At 35.4% G+C, this 11,224-nt stretch overlaps 2 protein-coding genes across 4 annotated transcripts; one reads left to right on the plus strand and one right to left on the minus strand.

The window, feature by feature from the left end:
• Positions 1-469: 469 nt before the first annotated feature.
• Positions 470-1,432, minus strand: LOC132161802 (TCP family transcription factor). The gene has a single exon (XM_059571996.2). It carries the CDS (start codon positions 1,279-1,281, stop codon positions 721-723), a length of 561 nt encoding a protein of 186 aa, XP_059427979.1. The 5' UTR covers positions 1,282-1,432; the 3' UTR covers positions 470-720.
• A 3,657-nt stretch (positions 1,433-5,089) lies between these two features.
• On the plus strand, positions 5,090-10,279 carry SIGF (RNApolymerase sigma-subunit F). Of its 3 annotated transcripts, none has more exons than XM_059572177.2 (9): positions 5,090-5,341; positions 5,865-6,016; positions 6,405-6,532; positions 6,653-6,853; positions 6,941-7,199; positions 7,280-7,510; positions 8,175-8,315; positions 8,648-8,848; positions 9,641-10,279. In XM_059572177.2, exons 1-9 carry the CDS (start codon positions 5,239-5,241, stop codon positions 9,926-9,928), a joined length of 1,704 nt encoding a protein of 567 aa, XP_059428160.2. In that variant the 5' UTR covers positions 5,090-5,238; the 3' UTR covers positions 9,929-10,279. The 3 variants fall into 3 exon arrangements, with proteins under 3 accessions (XP_059428160.2, XP_059428161.2, XP_088367604.1); XM_059572178.2 differs by having other exon boundaries at positions 6,944-7,199; XM_088511478.1 differs by lacking the exon at positions 5,090-5,341 and having other exon boundaries at positions 5,927-6,016; positions 6,415-6,532.
• The last annotated feature ends 945 nt before the right edge of the window (positions 10,280-11,224 follow it).

Genomic DNA, 11,224 nt, shown 5'->3' on the forward strand with positions numbered 1-11,224 from the left:
CCCATCTTTCTACTTTCTACTTTTCAAAATCACTTAAAGATCATGAAAAAACAGTATACATGAAATATATAACATGTATACTATTTTTATCGCCCAAAGATTTCAATACATCCATACTAAGTCTACAACTTAATTCATAGTTTCATACCATACAAATATTTCACAAATATTCTACAAAGTAAAAGGTGATTTTTCTTTTTTATTATTATTTTTTTTTACACGTCCACACAAAAGGAGGAGAAAAATTCGAACTACTGACTTCTGCTTCATAAGATGTGGTCCAAACCGATTGAGTTACCTTTTGGTGTCTTATTTCAAAATGAGTTTTAAAAAATGGCAATTCTTCTTTTCTTTTATTTCCTAGTCTAAAAACAAAAACATTAAAAAATACAAGAAATCAATGTGGTGGTGGGTCCAATCCCCTTGGCATAGTAAGATGGATGAGATGGTCCACAGAAGAGAAGAGAAATGAAGAGAAGTTCCATATTTTCCATTTGATTGCCACCTTGTAATTTACATCTTAAACTCTCAAAAGTCTCTCATTTGACAATTTGGCATTTACCCTAAACAAAAGAGAAAGAGAAATGAAGAGAAAGGAGACTAATAATCACTAAATAATCCTAAAAACCTCCCTCATTCTCTCTGTATGTCAATTCCATAACCATACAATAATAATATCTATCATTAGAGACACCCTACGGCCCATATACATTGCACATTCTACTGCTCCCTCAGCAACTCCTCCTGCCGGCTCTCCTCCGCCTCCTCAGTCGACGACGGCTGCAGCAACAGCGCTGTGAAAGGCATGTGCCGGTACCCATTACTCGCCGCCGCGTAATCCATCCCCATCGGTTGACACAAATCGAGGCGACAACTGGGCGGATGCGGCGCCACAGCGAACATCCCCTGCCCGCCGCTGACCGCCGAGACGGGCTGAATCCGGCACGAGACGGAGTGAGAAGAGGACGCGAGTGAGGGGGAGGAGGTGGACGCGGCTTCCGGGATGGTCCCCGATCCCGTGGCGGCGATGATGGAGGGCTCGGCCATGCGTAGTAGCCACTCGATGGTCTCGCCGTCAGAGCGGTGACCCAGCTCGCGCGTGAGCTGGAATATCCGAGCCGCGCAGAGGGCCGGCATGCGGATCCGGCGGCCACGGCCGTTCACCTTGGTGTGGCGGTCTCTGGTGCGCGGCGGCCCGACTTGGGTTTTGGCGGCGGAGGCGGCTATAGGCGCTGAGTTTGGGTCTTGGCCGGTGTACTGGAGGACTATGTCGGAGCCCATTGGGGTTTGGGTTTTAGAGGGTTTGGGAAGAATGAGATGATTTTGAGGGTGAGGAAGAGAAAGTTTAGGGTTTGTAGAAATGGGAGAAGTGGGGAATTGCGGATCCTATTGACCCCACAAAGGAGAGGCGCTTTTTATATTATTTATTAACCGATGTGACTCATGTGAGGCTTTGTGGGTTGTGGCTTTGTGCGATGTGAATGTGGACCATGTGGTGGGTACGATTTGTCTCTCATTTAATATATATATATATATATATATATATATATATATATATAATTGAGATTATAATAATTTCTATAAAAATTTATCACAAATTAAGTTTTTTTTTTTTTTTTTTTAAATTCGGTTTTTGAATTTTGAGTTTTGAGTTTTGTTGATAAGTGATAGATTTAGTGTTTTACAACTGTCGTTTTTTTTTTTTTGTTTTATGCTGATGTGTCATCTTTTTAATGGAAGACACTAAAGATTTGATATATGTCAAATTCCAATAGAAGTAATTCTCAATTGAGATTCAATATCTTTAATTAATGGTGCATAAGAAGGCAATTTTTATTGATTTTCGGTTGAAGATCTATAGCAATTTGGGTACTCTTTTGAGATGTTTTATGTGGGATTCAACTATCTAAATAAAATGGGAGCAGTTTCGTAACATAATTGACAGATCAATCTCTAGCTAACTCTCTCACAAAAAATAAATTGAATTACTTGTGATAAACACTTTCTTCTTCTTCTTCTTTTCTTCTTCTTTTTTTTTTTTTTAATGAAAAATGCTATATGTATATTTTTAAGTGCTTTTTTTTTTTAGGAAATGCTAAGTATTTTTCTAATGTTTTTTTGGTATCTTTTAATTGTGATGTGGCTTTTAAAATTAGCAATAGATTAAAAATCAATAATAATAATGTCAAATTTAACAGTAATTTTAAAAATTACATCACAATTAAAAGAATATAAAAAAAAATTAAAATAACAAATAACATTTAATGTTAAAGTAAGTTATAAAATATAAAATACTTTAAGTTATTAAAATGATTCGTAGGAAAATTCGTAGAAAAAAAAAAAGAAAAAAAAAAAAAGGTTAATTCGTAGGAAAATTGTCCTTTCACTAGGCAATGGGCAATGGTAAAATTTTTCAAATTTTCATCCCAAAAACATCGTACACATGACAACCTTTTCCTTTGTCCCACACTGAAGTCGGCATGGTATCATTAGGGATGGCGAGATCTTTTTTTCACATGTCCACATAAGATATTTTGATACGTCACACATGGCTCCACAGGGGCCTTTCCGTGGAAGCCACGCGCTTTTGTAGAGCGTAGGTGCGTGTGAGAGCCCATGCCAGTTTTGTCTCAAAGGCTTCTGACAGACTGACACTTTGACCACTGTTGGAAATTGTGAACAAAATGCCCCATGGAATCCAAACAGGGAAAGTGTTTTTTTTTTTTAACCGCTCTGTTTGCGTTAAATTCCATCAGGCGGGCACGACAGACATATATCACATGCTCTGATGCTCCTGTGGCTTGCTTTCTGCCTCTTCTTGCCAAACGTGGTCTTACACTTGGCACTTCCATTTCATTTTTTTGGATTTTCTATGAAATAGACTTATTTTGTTTGATGATCCTCCTCCTATTTGTATGCAGAGCAGTGATATAAAACACATCAACAAACAGTATTTATATCGGTGTATTTTATAATAAAAAATAATATTATAAAGTACACCTGTGTAAATACTGTTTATTCACGTTGGTGTACTCTATATCACTATTCTTGTATGCAGTATATACTTACTCTATTGAAATAATTTGGTGAATTTTTCAACCTTCATTAAATGCTTATGTACATGCTTAAAAAGTAAGATGAATACGGTGGTAAATGTACAATGACTTCTTTTTCTTTTTCTTTTTTCCAACTCTCTTATTATCGGCAAAAACTCTAGTGATTTTATCATTATTCCCCTCTAAAGTGATAACTGAGTTAGACATTTGATCTATCACTTCGATAAATTATTGTACATAATTGTTTTCTCTTTTGTAGGTGTTGTTCTCTCACCAACCGGAAACTATCTCAACAAATAATGTTAGAACAATTGACCATGGGTTGAGGTAGCGATTTAAAGTATCTGCAAAAAAGAAAGAAGTTTAACATAGGAACTTATTGAAGCAGGCTAGCGATGGACCTATAGTTATGATCAATGACGGAGGAGCTCTTTCGATTTGTTTTTTTTTTGGTAAAGTTCACTTAACCCCTCTGAAACTATCATTCCAATGACAATTTACTTCACAAATTATCAAATACGACAATTTGTCCCTCAAATTACAAAAAAAATGACAATGTATCCCCTAATGCTAGCAAAATGACAAAATTATTCTTATAAAATTTTTAATAAGACAAAAATACCCTTCAAATTTTGAAAAATAAATAAATAAATTTTAGTATTTTTGTTTTTATTTTAGTAAGGGTAATTTTGTCATTTTGTTAAAGGGTGATGCTAAATAGAACCCTGGCGTGCATGGCATGCCAACTAATTTTTTATTTTTTATTTTTTATAATTAAAAATATTAAAAAAAAAAAAATTGGCTGGCATGCCACGCACGCTAGCGTTCTGTGTATCACGACCCTTTGTTAAAAATGAGAGTACATTGTCATTTTTTTTGTAATTTGAGGGTAAATTGTCACAATTTATAGTTTATGAGTAGATTGTCATTGAGGTAATAATTTTAAGGGGTTAAGTGAACTTTACCTTTTTTTTATTTTTTTATTTTTTTTATATAGTATACAAGTAGTTAATTTTATATATTTGGGCCAAAATAATTAAGCTTGACCCCTGTTCAAATTAAAAAAGAAAAAAGAAAAAAAGTTGCCCTATTATAATAAAAATAATTTCATACGTAAGCCATAAATAGTCTAAATCTATCATGAACAACAATCCAGATACGTGACGTGAGCACTAGCCTACAAGAACAACGGAGAAGAGTTTTTTAACGCAACAAGGGCAACAATGTAGACTTGCTCTTTTTATTTATACCACAACAACATAACCGACATTTTAAGTTATGAATACTTAGGTTTAGCAAAAAAATTAAAAATAAGTTTTTGACTGATTCTTTGATGTTGTGCATGGAAATGTGAAATTTAGATAGGTGTTTGAGAAATGTGAATGCAGGGTTTCATTTTGATATGTGTTTGAGTTGAGAATTGAAATATATTAAAAAAACTAATTATTTTGTTTCTTCTTTTATTTATTTTTTGTTAACACTTAATGGATACTAATTTATTTTTTATATATTAATCTAATATTCAATCTTAATATATTTTTTCGATAAAAATTTCTAAGTTCATCCCTAATTCTGATGCTTAAGTCAGTATAATCAAGGTCTATAATTTAGTGAAGTAAAAAGCAGCGTCTAAGAAAAGGAGACAAAAGTCCCCTTTTTACCTGGTGTCTACTGCCTTTTATAGTTGATTCATCATAATCACGCCATGTGGCATTCCCTTGGTCGCCCAACGGAAGTTGCCAACCATTATCCGTTGTAGCTTATTTTCATAGAATTTATTTTTAATAAAATATTTTTCGAAAAAAAAAAAAAAAAAAAAAACATTTAAAGATACATAACCTAACCTAAGAAGAGCTGGTCATGGGCCAATTTAGAACTAGAGCTGACCTAAGATCCATCAAACATAAAATTGAACAACATGGGCTTGGTTGTTTAGGTTGGGCTAAATCTGTGGACAGGCCCAATTCAGGATAGTGGGGATAGAAGAACAAAACAGGGGAGGCGTGCAGTTAAGCCGACCATAAAAATTGTAGGACAAAGAAGAACAGCAGCAACAACCTCATCCATTCCATCACCGCTTGTCTATCCACAAACAAAAAAAATTCTTTTGAGAGCCTTGGCTTGAGGATAAGCAGCTCGTTAGAGTGCAGAGCCACACAGACAGAGACTCTAGAGTTAATCCATGGAAGCTGGAAGGAATTTTCTCTCTTCAGCGTCGTCGTTTCCTCTAGGAACCCACCTTAGAAACTGTCTTTCCTCCTCTTCGTCTTCTTCTTCTACTTCAGGTCAGCTTTTATTTCTTTCAAAAACCACAGTGAATGATAGTGGTCATCATCGTTTCTCTTTTGGAATTGGGATTGCTCCAAATGTTGTAATGTACTTAATGTGCTGTGTCTTATAATGAATATTATTAGTAATGTGAATTTGATAGCACAAGACCCGTTACTTTTTTTTGTGGTGTCTTCATTCAGGATGACTATAAAATGTAATGCGGTGGTGAATTTAGATTCAGCAGGGAAGGAGTTTAGACGTGCTGTTAATGTTTGATGTTTTGTCCATTCAATTGAATCCTGCAATGAATTTGCTTGTGCTCGTTGAATTCTGTTATAGTACTTGTTCATTTAAGAAGTTTGTCTAATTTATCGCATTGCTGGCTCTATAGACAGACTTGTTTTTTATTACTGAGTGAGTTTCCAAGTTTCTCTTCCTGTAAATGTTCAAGCTTGTTTAACTTCTTTGGGTTGCCCAGAGTTATCTGTGTGTTTGAGTTTTCATGTGTCATAAGTGTTTGTGCTCTTAATTATGCAGTTTTGATGCTTCATGAGCAAGCAGCTCCTGCTGTTACCTCTATGCTAAGCTCTTCTACAGCACGACGGTGTCATACTTCAGTTCTATTACAAGAGCAGCATGATGAAACTGGGCCTCCGTCGCACGTATTCAAGAAAGACGTAACATCCTGGGTTAGCCTCTTGCTGTATATAATTATGTCATATAAATTGGTTTACTTAAAATTTATGAGGGTTGTCAATTGATTTTTAGTACATTAACTGTCAATTTTTTTCTACTTCTATCTCTTTGACTGAGCAACTGGTTCTATTTTTATCTTTATATTGAATAACACTTTATCCGAAAGTTTCTTTCCCCTCCCTCATTGTTTGGAATCCGCCTATTGACCATCCTAGCGCTGTTGTGGAATTCCTGTTGATCAATGTTTTTCATGCTTCAAACATATTTTCTTTTTTTGGTACAATTTTTAAACTACTGTGATGAATAGTTTTGTGCAATATGTTCTAGAAATTCCTATTTAAATATATCACCAATTATCTTCTTCTGTCTGTTCTATTAAAGGCAATTTCAGAGAGAAGGCAGATGGAGACTGAGGCCTCAGTCCATGAAGACAAAAACCCTGGAAACTCTTACCAATTGGTGCAAGACTTTGAGCGCCAGTTGCTTCACTGGCCTGGTTTATGGCACTTGTAAGTTGATTCAAACTCTTGAGTTGAATCAGTTCTGCTACTTTCCTTGATTTGTTTTGGTTGCATTTTCATCCTGAACTGCATCCTTATAGAGTCTTATGTGGAAATTCTGTGTTGCAGATTTCCATCCTTGCAAACAGGAAAAGATACATCCTCCTCCTTGACTATGCAGCCTGTTACCACTGATATGGAGAAGCCGATGGATGTTGAAGCATGTAATGTAGTGGCCCTTGCTAAGAAAGCTTTGTCAGCCTCTAAAGAAGCGGCCTTATTAGCCGAGGACTCCGAATTAATTGGAACTGATTTTGATGATCCACTGGGGTAAGTTTTATGTTATCTGTCTTCTTTCCTTTAAGTTAATTTATTTGGGGACTAACACCTAAATCTTTTGTTCGTTCTGGGGTCTAGAAGTTTGGTGAACTTACCACTTGAGGAGGGGAAAAGGGTAAGGTCAACACGGCTTCTTGAGAGGCGATCTAAGAAGAGAAGGGTGCCAAAGCCATTAGCTCCGGTTTATGAGATTAACAGTTCTAGAAATGTAGATGTAAAAAGAAAGATTAGTGAAGGTTTTGATCCAAATGATCCCCTTCGGTTGTTCTTGTGGGGTCCTGAAACAAAACAACTTTTGACTGCCCAAGAAGAGTCTGAATTGATTGCTCGAGTACAGGTATATTACTAAATCATGTCTATTCTTCACAGTAGGGGATTTTTGGTTTATAAAGGACCTTAACTTGGAATTGTGTACAGGATTTAATGAAATTAGAGGAAGTGAAGACTAGGCTTCAATCTCATTTCGGCCGTGAACCAACATTGCATGAATGGGCTGAAGGAGTGGGGCTTAGTTATCGGGTCCTGAGGTTACAAGTTTACTCTGGTAACAGCAGCCGAAAAAAGCTGATCTATGCAAACTTACGTATGGTGGTTCACATTGCTAAACAATATCTGGGGCGTGGTCTCAGCCTTCAGGATTTATTACAGGTCTAAAAATATTAACTTTTCTACTGCCTTTCCTCCTCCTCCTCCTGTTAACCCACCCCCCTGTGCCACCAAGAAGAAACAGATATTATTAAGCGAAGAATGCATGTAAACTTTGTCCAATATATTGCATTAGACATGCTTGCTGCAGTTTCAATTGCTGAGGGTTTTTAATTTTCTCTGCCACCCAATACACAACTTACCAAAGGGCTTTTCAATCTTAAACTTTGAGGAAGCCACACTCATCATTCTGTTAGATAATTTAATCTGGGCTGCTTTATTTATCTGAAATCCTTATGGTCATCGAGGTGGATATACTTGTATTCAACTTTTGTTCAAGATAGTGGCTATAATAAATACATGTATGCTCCACATGAATGATGATTAGAGGCCATAATATTACATTTATGCACTATGAGTGCTTGTAAGACAAAAAAAAAATTGCTTTTGCACTCTAAAAGACTTTAAAAGGAAAGGAAATGAAAATTGTATTATTGTTTGTTGGGGTTGCAGCAATTGCAAGATTTACTTTTCTTTCAATCTAATTAACGGCAGTCAAACGTAGTGTTATTTGCTGAAGTATTGCTGGTAAGGGTGACAACCTAATAATAATCTTAACTAGAAGTTGACTGATATCTTTCCTGTTTCATTACTGGTACTGTTGTAGGAGGGCAGTATGGGTCTTATGAAGAGTGTTGAGAAGTTCAAACCCCAAGCCGGTTGTCGGTTTGGAACTTATGCTTATTGGTGGATAAGGCAGACAATTAGGAAGGCCATATTCCAACATTCCAGGACAATCCGTTTGCCGGTAATGTAAATCACTGTTTCTTTAATTTCTATTTTTCAACAAGCATTCATGTTTACAATTAGCGTGATGCTTGTACAAAATTTCTGATATTTTAATGAGATTCTGGAAAGAGTGGATTTTTTCTAAATTTCTATGTTGATGATGTTTGAAACTATTCTTGCAATTGAACTTAATAACTTGATTTTTTATAGCTTGTTCATGATTTTACCTCGGAACTACTATTGGGTGGCCCGTGTCCTTTTAAGTTCTTGAAGTTATATAATTTCTTAATGTATGTAAGAAAAAGCAGAACTCTAGCACCTTCACTGAGAACCAACATGTTAAATGCACAGGAGAATGTCCATACCCTACTGGGCAAGGTGATGGAGTCAAAGAGACAACTCATTCAGGGAGGAAATCATTATCCAACCAAAGAAGAATTAGCTCGACATGTTGGGATCACAGTTGACAAGTTGCAGAAATTGCTATATAGCACAAGAATGCCTCTTTCAATGCAGCAACCTGTCTGGGCAGACCAAGATACCACTTTTCAGGTAATACTTTCTTGTTGTCTTGCTTTCCTTTGATATATATATATATATATATATATATATATATATATATATATATATATATATGCAAGGAAAATATATCAGAACCGTGAACATTTTGCCCAGCTAAAAATGTAATCTGCAAGTGTCCTGTGTTTTACAGCATGGTCTGTGACTTGTGCAATAAATCTCTGAGCAAATAAAGCATGAAGCCAATGGTTGCTACTAAATTTCTAAAGTATAAAGGGAATGTTTTGAAAAAGGCCTAAAAGGGCTAGCGAGAGAAAACCATCACTATTGCCTATAATAATAATAATAATAATAATAATATATGGTCAGGAATAGCGACCAAATGGATTCAAACCCATGTTTTGGTTGCTGTTGAGATTTAATTATTCAAATTTAATAGGAAACTCTCCCTCTCTCTCTCTCTCTCTTGCAGCATAATCTTTGCAACACTTCAAGATTTTAACATATTTTCAGACTCCTATTACATGAGCTCACTTGATTTCCATTCTTTAATGATTCCAGACTTGTATTGTCAGATTTTAAATATTGTCATGTGTAGCTATTGGTGAACTTTTTCCTCAAAACAATCCTAAATATTACTCCCAAACAAATGGCTGATGGGATATCAAGTTATTATAGAGTTGAGTTTAGTTTTGGGAAGTGATTTGCTTTGCTAGGCATGTATCATGCAAGGATCGTCCGCTGATTTCTTTGGTCAGCAAAGTAGTTTTCAGACACATGCTTGGTTTTGAAAAGCGTCATTCATTATCCCTGTTAAATTTGCAGGAGATTACTGCCGATACTGGGACTGAGACTCCAGATGTGAGTGTGTCGAAGCAGCTGATGAGGCAGCACGTGCGCCACCTCCTAAGCATTCTCAGCCCAAGAGAGCGGCGGATAATCAGGCTAAGGTTTGGCATTGAAGATGGGAATCAAAAATCATTATTGGAAATTGGGAATATGTTTGGGTTGTCTAAGGAGAGGGTGCGGCAGCTGGAGAATCGAGCGTTATATAGGCTCAAGCAGCAACTTGGCAGGGAAGGACTTGGGGCATATTCTGATTTGCTTGTTTAGCTGTTAAAAGACAAGGCTATGGTGCTGTTTTTCTATGGTATTTTGAAAGCCCAATGGAAATATGCTGTTACAGCTTATGGCTCTTGAAGGTGAATTTGCCTCTATCCATGGCTCCATACCTGGAGTCTTTTCCAACTAAACCTTGGTCTAGGTGGTTAAGAAGTTAAGCTAGGGAAAATTAGAGCTCAAGTCTTCAAAGTTGTAACGTTGAAATATTTGTTGTATGGTAAAATTTTATTCTGTAAATGAATATGTATCTATTTCTCTGCAGCTCCTTGGCAAGTAATCTAATTGGCGTTGCAGACATCTTATAATCTTAGGTAAGATCTATAAGGACTCATAGATTCATCCTTATGTTTGAGATTGAGTTTGAGAAATAGAATTTTTAAGTCAAAAAAATATTTTTTGGCAAAAGTTTCATTTTTAAACTTTTGTCAAAAATATGTTTTTGGCTATTTTTAGGCTTTTTGGACAATTTAAAGCGCTTTCAACATTTTTTACCAAATACGTATTTATTTATTTTTTTTTAAAACGAATTTTTTAAGTATTTAACACACTTTTAAGCCCCTCAAACACACATTCAAACATGCTCTTAATCATAAAGTATTAACCTCTTCTCTCACAGTTTTTAAATATATAAAAAATAATAATATACCGAACGATGTTGTTTTGGTATTTAATACTATTTAAAATAGGTTATAATTTTATAAATAGTAAAAAAAAACCACTTAAAATATGCCTTCAAAAAAAGCTCAAGGTCGGCCATAAAAAAAGGCTCAAGGTAGGCCTAAGAAGTGCTTATGCGGTGTGGTTTTAGATTTTAATAATTGCTAACTTGTAGTTATTTCAAAATCACTAACAAGCTAGGGCGATGAAGTTGTGGATACTAAAATTTGATAACTGCTTAAGGCGGTTATAGTTGCAGCAATAACTGTTAATTGTAACTACTTGTACACCTCTCAATTTATTGTACAATTAATTAACAACATGCTATGTTAGACCAATTAATTAATACAATGTGGCTATTGTTTGACAAGTCATGTGTCAACTGTACGTACCGTGTAATACAATTACTTTAAATTACAAATATATTCTCAAACAAAAAAAATTACAAATATATTCTAAATAAAAAAATTAAGGAAGAGGCAGTCAGCCAACTATACCACGTGACACATACAATTGGCCCATTACATGTCACAAAAAGAGTTAATTGGCATTAATTGATGGTCTGATGTGACATATGAATAATTAATTAAACAATAAGTTGATAAAAAGATCATTTACCAAAAAAAAATA

This window comes from Corylus avellana, chromosome 10 (assembly GCF_965113065.1).
Source record: "Corylus avellana chromosome 10, dhCorAvel1.hap1.2, whole genome shotgun sequence".
Classification (NCBI taxonomy): Eukaryota; Viridiplantae; Streptophyta; class Magnoliopsida; order Fagales; family Betulaceae; genus Corylus; species Corylus avellana.